This window comes from Pseudorca crassidens, chromosome 11 (assembly GCF_039906515.1).
Source record: "Pseudorca crassidens isolate mPseCra1 chromosome 11, mPseCra1.hap1, whole genome shotgun sequence".
Lineage (NCBI taxonomy): Eukaryota > Metazoa > Chordata > Mammalia > Artiodactyla > Delphinidae > Pseudorca > Pseudorca crassidens.
This window is the reverse complement of record NC_090306.1, coordinates 86,305,926-86,320,052: the sequence shown is the minus strand read 5'-3', so window position 1 is coordinate 86,320,052 and position 14,127 is coordinate 86,305,926. Positions and strand designations below refer to the sequence as shown.

The following is a 14,127-nucleotide window of genomic DNA, read 5'->3' as shown; positions in this document are numbered from 1 at the left end:
ATCTGGCCAACGCTTGTTTTGCTACTTTTGGTAATATAGCAAGTTATCTTCTCTTTTAGATTAAATATGCAATAAACACTGTCAGGTGTATCCCCTGTTGATAGTGAGGTCTGGCACTGTGTACATGTCACAGCCTATCTCTCATATGCCTAGATAACAGCACAATGGAAACTGCTTTAATGTAAAATATTGTCTGCATGGGGACATTCATAACATTTACAGAAGTTTTGATTATATGAATCACAAGTTTCACCAAAAAAATTAGCAAACACAAATGGCAGCATATTTATACTGGCCATATTGTTTATGCATCAGAGGTAAAGATTTTTGGACATAAATTAATGTGTCATTTAATGTTTTCACAGTTATATACTTATTTTGTTCTATTCATTATAGCCTACAGGTCTGGAGGACAGTTTACACCTTGGGATTTAAGGGGGAATTATACACAGAGATTCTCAAAGTATGGTCTGGGATCCCCAAGAACCCCTGAGGCCCTGTTGAGGAGTCCATGAGGTCAAAACTATTTTCATAATAACGGTAAGACATTATATGCCTTTTCCACTCACATTCTCTCACAAACAGGCCATGGAGTTTTCCAGAGGATATATCATGTGTGATGACACCAACACTCTGACAGCGAATAGAACATGTGTTTTGTACCCTTAAGTTTTAAAAGTTTATCAATTTTAATTTCAAATGCAGTAAATATTGAAGGATAGAATGCACAGAAACGAATGCTTTTTAGTTTCCTCAGTAATTACTGAATGCCAATGGATCTGAGACCAAAAATTTGAGAATCATTGAGAATTTATGGTAAATCTTCTTAAACAATTATTTTGTGTGTGCACACTTAAAAAAAACAACAACTCATGTCATATGCGTCATTTAGGAAAAATCTGTAGCCTTGCTTAATAATACGAATGAAGCAATCAAAATAAAAGCCATAAACTGATTTGGAGGGCAGTAACTTATTTTCCGATGTGCATAATAATAGGAACAAAAGGGTAATATTTTCTAGTACCACGTCCCCTATTTAGAATTCAGCTATCTAGCAACCTCATTTATCCACATAACAGCTGCCGACCAGCAAATTACAAGGGCTTCTGAAGAGCAAAAAGAGTTGTCTCAAGCTCCTCCTACTTGGTACACTAAGAGCTCACATGCTTTACTCCCAAGAGAAGACCCTCCCCCCCAACCCCAGGTCCCCAGCCCGTAACTGGAACTATGGTGAGGTGAGCCAGGTGCCCAGGGAGCAACATTTAAGGAGGCACTGACACCCAGGTGCGGACCTTGCATTTGCACGATGCTGAGAATTAGTGCCTCCTTAAATACAGTACTCTTTAGGGCAGCCCTACTCAGCCAGATTATTGACCTGGCTGGGATCCAAAGCAAACAACAGAGGGAAGAGAAGGGGGAAGCTTCACATATGACTGGTAAGAGTAATTAAAGAAGACAGCAGCCTCCTGGCAAGGGATGAAACAGGAAAGCTGTCAAAAGTTGGACACAAATTCAAAATACAAATCAATGTGGGCCCATTAACAAAAAGGCAGATAATCTGAGCCCTTGGGATATCATGTGGTAAGATAACAGATATCTATAATCGATGACAAAGTTAAATTATATCCACTGTACTTTGTTTTTCAAAATAAGATGTAACATATTACATTTTAGGCATGTTGATAACCAAATTGGTTGAAATAATAAGGTTCAAGAACAAAATGAACTGTTAGCTATCCGTCGAATCCAGCTATTCAGAATTTGATTCAATCAATTTAATCCATATTTATTTACCGTGCCCAAATATCACCAAAGACTATATTCTAAGGTTCTGAATAAGTGGAGTCTGATTGTGCATCAAGTATGTAAAGTTTCAGTGACTCATTATTTAGCTTGATGGAAATTCCCTGAATCCACAGGGTTTTTTCCCTTCCCTAGTCAATTTGTTCTTCCATCGTTTTTTTTTTTTTTTTTTTTTGTGGTACACGGGCCTCTCACTGTTGTGGCCTCTCCTGTTGCGGAGCACAGGCTCCGGGCATGCAAGCTCAGCGGCCATGGCTCACGGGCCCAGCTGCTCCGCGGCATGTGGGATCTTCCCGGACCGGGGCACGAACCCGTGTCCCCTGCATCGGCAGGCGGACTCTCAACCGCTGCGCCACCAGGGAAGCCCCATCGTTCTAATTATACATGTTTTTAACTTAAGATGTCATTCCACACAGGAGGATTAAAATCTGGTTATTATTACACAGCAACAAATAGCTTCTCACTCTTAACATGGAGCTGGATGAAAATGAGATCTTTTGCTAAGGTCTGATGACTAGTCTGTTTATCATTATTCTTGCTATGTTTTAAATAAGAATCAAATGAGGGTTGCGAGTGACACAGATGTGAACAATAGTGTAGAAGCAGCTTTACTCAAATTGAAGCTTAAAAATTTAGCACAGGTCAAAAGGAAATTATTGCAAAAGGGATTCGAATCGTTAACGATTCCTCCCTTTAGTCCCTTTGTATGCCTTTCCTGGGGGTCTGCTCCTGAGTGGGCCATTCCTACAATCATACCACTCTTCTGCGGTTATAGGCTTATCAGAATAAATCCCTTATGAGCCTTGCCCCAAGCCATTGCTAGGCCTCACGTTGGGTGACTTTTTAAAAATAGAGGAAGGACAGGCCTGATGCCAGGTGGGGTCATAAAAATAAAATTCCACAGCAGTAAATACAGCCACTCAATCAATCACCCACCGTATCCATATGTGGTCATGCAGAGTTCTTTATGTGGTTAACTCAGAAATGTTCAGGCCAGAGGAAGACCCCCACCTGCCAACAGCACCCCGGGTGGGAAGAAAAATCTTAATGTCCCCAACACCCAAGCCTTATAACCTTTGGTGGAGGATACAGTTACATGTTCAACTGTGCTGGGTGACTCCTTCATCTAAGTGGGAAAGGCCATGCTCCCACAACGGTTACCACCATCTGGCTAACAACTGGGGACCCCCAGCTGGACATAACACATTTCAGTGGGAACACAACAGAGGCTCTGAAGTGTAGGCCTCTAATTTGATCTGAGCCTCCATGGGTGAAAGCGAAGATATTTCACCACAAGTTTAAAAAAAATGAAATACTCGTCATGGTGGCAATGATGGTTATGAGAATAACCACAGCTGTCTGGGACTGTATGATAAATATTAATAGCAGGTAAGGAGGTGAACAGTGGTTGCTAGATACCTTACAGTGACTCATAAGAGGGTGGAAATGCCCTCAAACTTTATATTAAATGTGAGACATTTAACGCCTTATGCCCGACAAGATTTCTGAGTTTGCTGCATTAAAAGGAAAAGACTTGAGTTCTAATTACATGTTAGGATTTATTCTGAGCTTTTTACCAGATTTATCTCATTTAATTCTTATTAAAAAAAAGAGTTAGGTACTATTACTATTCACATCTAACAGCTGAAGAATCTGAGGCATATGAAGTATAACTAACTCAATACATGTGCAGCTGGAATTTGAACAGTCTAGAACGTTCTGTGAATAGTATACTTTGTTTATATCACTATGTTTAATGATGACTATTACTCAATATACGTGAGGAAACCCCCAAAATACATACTCTATGCAGAACAAGTCTAAAGACATGTAACTAAAAAAAATGAGAAATTAAATTGTAGAATTGTGTAATTAGGTGATTCTTAGTTATAAGCAGAACACTGCTCCAAAACATAAAATTCTATAGAAGGAAGAAGGTATTACCTGCTACAAGCAAAGAATTCCTGAGGAACTTAGAAAGAGATTTGATGTAATTTAGAGGAAGAACTGGATGATTTTGGAGAAAAAGAAAAATTTGAGCCCTAAGTTCTTGTAACTATCTAAAGTACAATTCAAAAAACGAAAACAAAATTATAAAATCTAACATCTGACATATTAATAAACATAATTTTAGGTATTGTACTGATGTGCCAAACTGGCCCATAAAAGGATTCCTAGGGAGCATAAAAAGGCAAAAGTCTTATCAAAGTAGATTTCAGACTTGAAAGTCATAATGAAAGCCAGATTATGGTTAACTTCTTGGGAACTCATTTTAGAGAGAAAAATAGGGATGGGATTAAATGATCCTTGTCTTTTTCTTTGCCAAATCAACCACTTCATGACCCGATCTGATGGAATCTAAAACTTTACTCTGGAAATGCATGTAAAAGTGTAAAAATAATCTGCCCCTTGCATGGGAACATCCTGAAATTTGGCTTGCTGTCTATCTGTGTGGCTGTCCAAAACAAATATACTCTTTGTTAATTATAACTGGGCCTATCCATGAAGAAGAGATCTGGGTGCAACAGTATCATCACTTTGATGTTTGGGGGCTGTTTTTGTAAAAAGCTGTGGGGACAGATGCCCTGTTCTCTCCAGTTACAAGACAATTTGCATGCATGTAGGAAATTAAGTGATAAAGCCTCTTCTTCTTTTTCACGGTTTCATTTTCCTTAATCACTAGGCTTTCAAATTTTAGAAAACTGCTCTTGAATAAGCAATAGCTACTTCATGATTAACCTAACTCAAAACACTGTATTTCAGTAACTACCTTTCTGTGTATTTATTGGGCTTCCCCAGGGTGCAATATTCCGAACAAACTAAGGACTCCAGAAAAGACATCTGTTCCCATCAAGAACTGAAATGGGAAAAAAAAAGAAAAAGGAAAGGAAAAGACATGGCCATATCTATGCAGGTACACACATGAAATTAATAGTTTTCTGCTTATTTTTGATTGCTAGAGCTTTCATCCTGTTCTTTATTATCTAACACACACAAGTATGTCTAGAGATGAGATCTAGAATTACCACAGTCATGGACTGCCAAGAGTATTTTGTGTCTCTTAATATAGGTTCATAAACTAATTAAGGAGGAGTGCAGATAAAAATAGTAATTATTAACAACAATAAAAATTCTTCTGTTTGACCATAAAGAGTTGAAAAATAAATTTTAAATCAAACAATCATAAGAAATGTAAGCAAAAACAACAAAACTGCTTTCTAGGGCTGTAAAAACAACAGCACTATTTCCTTTTGTGACAGCCTCTTCTCACAACTCTCTAAAAAAAAAAAGCATATATGGGTTTACAAAAAAGATTCAAAAACATTGTTTCGTATTCGCTCAAGCTTTTTAAAAGATGGTTTATTTATTTATCTTTGTGTCCAAGCACTTCTTCAAAGCAACTTCAGCTTGGGCAGTTTACTCTAACATTCATGTCAAATTAAGGGTTACTTTGAAATTGCTATAAATAAGGAAACTGAATTGTGTGTCCAGGAGGAACCTAAAATAAAATGTTTCAAGGCCATATCTTGGGCCAAAATAAAGTGAGGCATTGATAGAACAAAGGATTATACGTTTTTCTCTTTTTCGTTTCTCTTGGGTCTCTCAGACCAGCCAGAGAGCCTAACCTTGACCTTTGTTCATTTCAGGAACTCCCTTACCCCTGCTCTTTGCAAGGCCTGGGGGAGACTGCTTCAGACTTACTGGATGAGAAGCAAGGATACGACCTGTCTTTTCAAAGTTTTTTTTTAAGCGATATATTTAGGGCACTTGAGAGGAAAGAATTGGCCAGTCCTTTATTTATCTTCCTAACAGGTGCAGCCGGACAGTCATAAAAGCAGGCTACTGAAAAAGAATGATTTTGCCAAGTATTAAGCCCCTCTAGTGTGTTCCTCCTTACAGCAGATAGCTCAAACCTACACTGTGCCTTTCCAGTACAGCCTGGCAAAGATTTTTCAGGGGGAAAAACACTGGCATTCGTTCGTGCAACTTCTTTATTCTTCATCCAAATCTTCAATGTGGCCTAAATGAACCATTTGAAGTTTGGAGGAAAATAGCTGCCCTCGATCAAATACCTCCTCCCTCTTCTCCCTTTCTTTTGCTTACTTCCAACAAATGTACTTTTCCCCAATTTGAGGGAAAGGTAATAGCCTATATGTAAGATGACTTCTCCAAAGACACATTTATTTTGGTGTTTGAAATAGATGCAGGTGGAAACTAAAGGTCAAGGAGTAAATATGAGAGGAAGGTTTCCCATCATCAGGCCTCCTTTTCTGATGATGACTAAGCCTTGAGTGATGCGGGGAAATAGGTAAGAGGTGATGAACGCTGCTCTGCATTCAGATAGGTCTGGGGCTTAGCAGAACATTAAAATGTAATGAAATCTCTAGGGACCAAGAGAAAGACATAGCAAAGGAAAAACTCCTGTGGACTGAAAACATTATCCTCCATGCCCATGTTCCCACCTAATCCTACTGAAATAGGCCAAGGTAGAATAGATAGATAGATATTTCATGCTGATATAGCAAAAGAATCTGTAACAACAATGCCATACTTTGATTCCTGGAGTTATCAGAATGACCCTTTAAAATGCTGTTCGTCAATGGAGCTATGTTTTGCCATATGATTGAGTTTTCAAGAAGAAACCTTACATGGAAGATAGGAAAGTTACAGTGACTCTCCCAAGGTGTTTTGAATGACACACAAGCACCAAGGAGGAACTCTTGCCTTTTTCCTACAAGTTAAGTACATAAAATATAATAGGTCTGATATATCACATAACAAAAAGTAAAATTCATGTTAACGCCCGAACTTGGTGTTTTAGAAAAGAATTTTTCTAGGTTCTATAGAATCTGATAGTTAACAATTGTCTAAGTAGATTAAAGAACCAGGCTTTATGGTTTTAATCATCACATACTACAGAGGTAAAATTCTGAAGAAATGATTTATAGGCAAAAATAACATTAATAGTATTTTTAAACTATTAGAGATTCAAACAAAGAAGGAAGGCTATTGCAAATTTCTAATTTCATAAAATTACTCATCTAATTTCTAGTTTGATAAAATAACTCTTTGACAGGAAAAGAGAAAATTCGAGTGAAAGTTGATTCGTTTACTCAGTAGGACCCAGGGGCAATTAACTGTAAGGGTTTTTAGAACATAGACCATGTTGTATACATCTCTGAAATTCCAGTGACTAGTTCATAGTAAATGCTCAATTAATAGATGGTATGTAAATGAGACATCCTGGGAGATTCCCACAAATCTGAAACTTCCTACCACATCTTCTCTTGCTATTTGATTAGAACAATTTAATCTTACTGGGTCTCAGGTTCTGCATCAATCTAAAGTGTAAGACAGACCTTAGCTTTGGAACTGACAGTACCAAGAGTATAGTTCTCCAGTGAACAGATGTACAAATGATAAAGGTGCAGAGGAGGACAATGGGAAGTGGTTACTCCTTAAAAATAGTGCTTTCTTTCTCAGAAAGGGCTTACAGAGCAATCCAGAATATTTTGAAGGGTCTAAGTAAGGACCGTTGACCAATTACTTCCATTAGAGTTCCTCCTTGAGGTCTAAAGGTACACCTGTCCTTCCCTCTTCTCCTTAGAAGGACCAGCTCTCCCAGGACCCAACATGAATCTCCTAGAATTAGACCCCTGCAGGTTGGGAGGCAGTTGAGAGAGACATCTTTTGCACCTTCAGATGCTGAAAACTCAATCTCTTTTTAAGAGTTGTCAGGTGCTGCTGGATCCTAGGAGGGCCAAACCAGCTCATGTGTCTTATCAAGATTTATAGCAAGTACTCAATCCCTTCCTGAGCATGGTTCTCCCAGCTAAGGAAGAGATGTAAGAAGACCTGTAGGGGCTGGAGAAACCTGGTTGGGAGAATGTTTCTGCAGATAGTTTGAAATGACTCTGAAGAATTGGTTTGGTGGCATGTTTTATTCTTGAGGCTGTCTTTCAGAGGGATGCTCATATGTAACAAAACCAACTCCAGTAAAAGTGAAATCAGTTAGGAGAAGGTACAAGGACCAGAATAGTTCCTGAACTGCCATACTCCTTACTCTTCTGATGTAAACAATAAAAATGCAATGATTTCACTAAGAAAACTCTTCAAGGTGTAGATCTTTTAAAAATCAGTTCTGCCAGTAAGGAAACAAAAAAATCCCTGTACTTCCTCCAAGGATTTTAAATTTTAAAAAAAAACCTCTTTTTGTCCCCACTCCCCACCATCCAAATTTAAACTAACCAAAGAATCAGTATAAAATTACTGTGCTGGGTGAGGGGAACTCCTACACAGAATATCAACAGTGCTTTTATAGCAAAAGATTATGGGCACTTTGGTATGTATGTTGATCTATAACCAAAATATATACGTGGTTTTTCGGAGGGAGCTGAAGTTGAAGATATATTTTCCTCTTTGTCACTCTAAAATGTCATTGTCTTTAAAAGTAGAATGGATCAGATTTTGTCAGACAAAAAGTAAAACTTTATCATATCTGCAATCCAAATAATTTAATTAGCTTTATAGGCTCTACAGCTTATCATCTTATTTATTAGTTTCTCAGCTTTTTTGATCACTTTCCAATGGGCTTTAAAATAACACATGCAAATTGATTTACTAAATGCAGGATAATTAAAACAATATTCTGTCCTCAGTCAGGAAACACAGAATGCATTTCACCCAAATAAGCCTTGAAGAGGCTAGTCAAGTGACAGATCAAATGAAAAGGACATTTAATACACATGTAAATCATTTACATGACAAATAAGACACTTTAGCAGGAGTTGGACTCACTGCCTGAGAGTCAGGATTAAGTTCCCATATTAATGCATGCATTTGGTGTGGTTATTTCGGGTGGAAGACTTCATCCATCAATGCCCTCCGCCACAAAGTAAAGCCAACCTGTAAACTGATCACCACAGCCTGTCAACACTGGTTACTTAATTACATAAAGAAATATATTTCAAAGACTTTTGATAATTTGGTTAGTATTTCAACTTTGGATTCAAGTCTAGCATCCTTTTCAGGATTCTTTGAAATAATGGTTAAAAGGAGTTTTTAGAATTAAAAAATGAAAAAAACTAAATACCATTTTTATGCTTCCTGGCTCCCTGCTAACGTTTGTTTGTTTGTTGCTTTTATTTACAGACGTGAAAAATAAAGATTTACTAAGCACTAATGAAGACTAATATGAATGAGAAAATATTTTTAAAAGATGTCTCCATTTAAAATTAAACTCAATATACTTGTGCTGTTAATTTGTGCTTTTCATTAGTTATTTTAGTAATTTCTAATTCCAGCTTATTTATGTAATTAATTAGTAGTTTTTAGACATTGATTTTTTTATGTATAGGAGAAACTGTTTATTGGAGGAAACATTTCTTCTAACGAAGACTATTTTCAGCTTAATTATTTTTAAAAGTCTACATATTGTGAAATTATCTTCAATAAAGGTCATAAAGAACACAATCTATCAGTGATATTCAAAGATATCACTGGTGTTAGATTTTCTTTCCATGCAAGAACGTAAGAATGTCATAACTAATAAAGCTCCAAAATGATAAAAGTAAAAATACATGCATCTGCATATTTTTAATGTCTTTCCAGGAGAAAAATACAGCAAATCTGGAAATATTGTTACAAATTCTTTTTTGAAACCTTGATCAAATTTATTAACTATTTAAGAAAGCATTCCAAGCCCCTCCCGTCCCCCACAAACTGCAAATAAATGGTGAAAAATTTGTGATTGAACCTAAGAAAATACACTTGAAAATGAAATCTGCTCATCATAACCAATTAACACCCTTACATTAAACTTTAAAGATTCTTTGAAAAATATGATAGAATTATAATTTGTCATTTTAGTTAATATTCTTCATAAACAATAATTATCAGATATTTTTCAATTGGTTATACGCTCCCTTTATTTTCCCTCTGGTCTGTTTACTCTAAAGGATCTTTTCCTTAAATCATAGTGATTCTATTATTTTACAGTCTATTTAAGAAATTGGATATTTGTTTGAAAATACCAAAAAGAAACATGCTTTCTTAAAAAGTACAAGAAAAAGATCTATGGTTGAATCTTACCCTCTTTCTTAGTGGGTTCTGGCATGGCCACAATAAAATGTTATTCTCCAATGAGTTTGCTCCCTTCCAGTACTAGTTGACAGAAACCCCACGAGCAGTAGAGAGATGGTACAGGTCAGCGTGACAAGCAGCTGGGTAGAAGTCTGGCCCTTTTATATTCCCTGTGAATATCAATCATGTTGGCACCGCCCCTTCTTCAGCACAAGGATGCTGGAACTTGACAGCTATGAGGACCTTTCTCACATCTGTTGTCTGTATTCTGCTCTCTCGCCTACTGGAAGGAATCTTCTGTCCATCTCATGTGGCTATGAGAACACCTCTAACTTTCTAAATTCAGCTGCAGCCTTGTGCTCCTCCTTGCTTTTCACTTTCTGTCTGACAGAGACATGTGTCAACTCAGAAATGCAAAAAGTTTGCCTGATAGTAAAAAATTAAATCAAATTAAAAATCATAACATGCTAATTCAATATATACTTTAATTTTCACTAACATTATAAAGAAGAATCTCTATATTGATGATAATGTTATGCTCCCATTAGCTTTTTGTTTTTGTCTATTCTTAATTATTGGGTTTAAATTTTTTCTTCTTTTTATCAACATATTAACACTAATTTGGCATGCCAAATTTCTATGTTTAATATCTTGTCTCATTTTCTCCTCCAAGAATAGCAACGTTTTCTATTAAGGAATGCTTAGCATTTACCTTTTTTTGGGGGGGGGGGCGGTACGCAGGCCTCTCCCGTTGCGGAGCACAGGCTCTGGACGCGCAGGCTCAGCGGCCATGGCTCACGGGCCCAGCCGCTCCACGGCATGTGGGATCTTCCCAGACCGGGGCACGAACCCGTGTCCCCTACATCGGCAGGCGGACTCTCAACCACTGTGCCACCAGGGAAGCCCGCATTTACCTTTTTTTCAAAAAACATCCTTTAAAAAAATTACAGTGTATATAAAAGAATGAAGTAATGATACATGCTACAACATGCATGAAGCTTGAGAACATTATAAGTGAAAGATGCCAGACACAAAAGACCATATATTGTATGATTCCATTTATATGAAATATCCAGGATAGGCAAATCCATTGTATCAGAAACTCAATTAGTGGTTGCCAGGGGTTGAGGGGAGGTGGGACTGGGAGTGACTGCTACTGGACATGAAGTTCCTTTAGGGAAGGATGCAAATGCTCTGGAATTAGGTAGTGATGATGGATGTACAACTTTGTGAATATATTAAAAAAAACCCACTGAATTATATATTTAAAAATATACGGGGCATGGGCAGAGAAATTCAGATAGACCAGTAGCTACTGTTTTGCTTCAAGATGGCAGATATACACACAAATCTAACTTAAGGTATTGGTAGACTATCAGATTTGGCCACTTTCTCCCCAAACTCTCATGGAACTGATGGAGAGATTTGAGCTACCAAGTGGTCAACCTAAAAAAGACATTTTCCTTTCTTTGTCCACATGCATGGCACCTTAGAGACCAGGACTAAAATTAGTTTATATGAAAAGACAACTACTTGTGTGCTTTTATTGCTATGTGTTTTCAAGACCATTTTCAAGAGACTTTGATTGATCTGTGCTGAACCAGCCACATTGTCTCATTTAATTTCCCTTGTGGCTGAGAGCACAGCTGGTCAGACTTAGCTCTACCAAACTCTTAACTTTTCATATAAGGATGGAAACTCAACTTAGAACTCAAAGCATCATTCTTTAGCTACTTGTGGGGGCGGCGGGGGGGGGGGGGGGAGGAAAGCCAGTCAAGAAGCTCAATGAACATCTTCTACCAAGAAAAGCCTTTTCTCAACCACATAGTGCTATGGAGCACATTGCTTTGCTTTTTAAAATTTTCCTTTATCTTAGATGCCAAACAGCTAAATGTCAGTCAGAATACAGCATATTCTGTAATACAAAGTCAGATATATTGAAAGAAAAAAACAGTAACTTTTTTTTACCGAGTCTATCATAAGAGTATCAATTAATAGATGAAACAAATTAAAGACCTAGAATTTGAAGTCAGACTCTTGGATTCTATTTCTGGACCTGCCATTAACCAGCAGAGTTTAAGAAAGTCAAGTGGCCTTTCTGGGCCTCAGTTTCCTTTTGTGTAAGATGAGGGGTTTGAAAAAATGACCTCTGAAGCCTCTTCTAGGTTTAACATTGTGATTCTATATCCTAAAAAAAAAAAAAAAATCATTTTTTTCAGCATTCCCAGCACACTGAATACCACATACGAAATGGACATAAGGGCAAAGTGTCATGTTGCAAAGAATGTTTATAGTGATAGGCAGATTTCACACATGCCACAAAAGAGGTGCCCTGCCATCTTTGGCTTCTGCAGACACTGCATTGGGTTTTTAACACACTGATCATTTTACTGAAGTGAACATGTGCCAGGAAATGTTGCAACCCATGGAGAAAATATTTTATGACCCAGGGAACTTTTTGGTAATTAAGGACTTGATTATAAAAAAGATAAAACATTATTGGAGGAGTTGGAAGTATGGACAAATTTCAAGATAAATAGTTGTAGAGTGTATTAGATGGTTAAAGTAAGATTTCAAGTTAGAATAGTAAGTAGACATGTGTAATTTTCCTAGGACTGTATCGTTTTAAGAACACATGACCTCTATTTCAGATGTCATACGTTCATCTAGAAGGTTGCAGACTCCTTGTCTTCAACCTCACTCTCAGGAAGGGGGAAAATGGTCAATAGGGCTTTTTTTTTTTTTTTCTTTTACTAAATCCTTTACTGGGGTTTTCCTTTTGTGTTATTTAGGATGAGATTAGGCTAAATATAACACAGAATCACAAAATAATGACACTTAAACCAAGATAGTAGTATTTCTCGTTCACATAAAGCAAGTTCAAAAGTAATTAGTTTAGAGTCATTGTAGTGACTCCACACTGTCATCAGGAATCTAGACTCCTTCGTCCTGCTCTATCATCCAAGGTAACTTTATGGTCTAAAATGGCTGCTAGGGCTCTAGCCATTACATCCACATTCCAGGCAGCAGAAAAAAGGACTCACATTCTTAATATCTTTGGGACTTCTTTGAAGTCTCACATAAAACATCTGATACCTCCCATGGGCCATACCTTGATTACATGGTCATATCTGGCTACAAAAGAAGCTGGGAAATATAGTCTTTCATTGTCAGTGGCAATGGGCTTCTTTTACTAAAGAGAATGAGAATGAATGTTAAATAGGTAAATATCAATCTCTGCCACATCTTTCAAAATAAAAGCAGTAATGTTCCGTGCAACAACCAAAGAGGGCAGAGAAGTATAAACAAGTTACAAGGGTATACTGTACAGCAGAGGAAATATAGCCAATATTTTATAACAGCTATCAATGGAGTATAACCTTTAAAAATTGTGAATCACTCTTTTTTTTTTTTTACACCTGGAACTTGTATCATATTGTATATCAACTATACCTTAATTAAAAAATAACTGTTTTTAATCCTATACCATTCATGTTAAATTTGTGCCTAGACATTTCATAGTTTTGTTACTATTTCAAATGGAATCTCGGTTTTCCATTTCCATTTGTAACTGGTTACTGAGAGTATAAAGAAAAGCTATGAAGTTATTTGTATAATTATTTTGTATCCAGATACCTAATCAAATAATTTTTTAGTTCAAATAGGATTTTTAGGAAAGTCACTTGGATTTATTTACTATAATTTATGATAGTAATATAATATGTACAAATAATAATTTTGTTTTTTTAATTTTCAATTTTGTTTATTTTATTTTCTTATTACATTAGTTAGAAGCCCAAATATGTTATAATAGTGCAGAGGGTGGGTCTTCCTCTCTTGTTCTTGATTTTAATAGAAATGGATCTAGTATTTAAACTTTAATATGATATTTGCTATTTGTAGTAAATAGTCTATCATTTTTAGGTAGTTTCCTTTTTTTCCTACTTAACTATTAGTAACAACTACTGAATTTTATCAAATGTATTTTTGTATACATCATTATAATCACGTTTTTCTTCTTTAATTTGTTTACATAATGAGTTACATATTTTGAAAACTTGACAAATGTTGGACAATCCTTACCTTCCTGGTAAAAATCCTATTTCATTACGGTATATTATTCTATTAATACAATTCTGCATTCCTTTGCTAAACAGAATCAGCAAAAAGGAGGCCATGAGCTGGTTCCAGCAGAAGTATGATGGGATCATCCTTCCTGGAAAATATAAACCCGTTTCTATC

The 14,127-nt window shown here is 36.6% G+C and overlaps 1 protein-coding gene across 13 annotated transcripts in view; it reads right to left on the bottom strand.

Annotated features, from left to right (window-relative positions):
- Window positions 1-10,046, bottom strand: part of MYBPC1 (myosin binding protein C1) — a 93,965-nt gene extending 83,919 nt beyond the window's left edge. For 10 of the 13 annotated variants that reach the window (XM_067697698.1, XM_067697708.1, XM_067697699.1 and 7 more), the window contains exon 1: window positions 9,895-10,046. In XM_067697698.1, coding sequence (XP_067553799.1) covers window positions 9,895-9,919 — 25 coding nt within the window. In that variant the 5' untranslated portion in view covers window positions 9,920-10,046. The remainder of the gene's footprint in view (window positions 1-9,894) is intronic. The other 3 variants (XM_067697706.1, XM_067697710.1, XM_067697711.1) reach the window with 1 other exon arrangement.
- Between the last annotated feature and the right edge of the window lie 4,081 nt (window positions 10,047-14,127).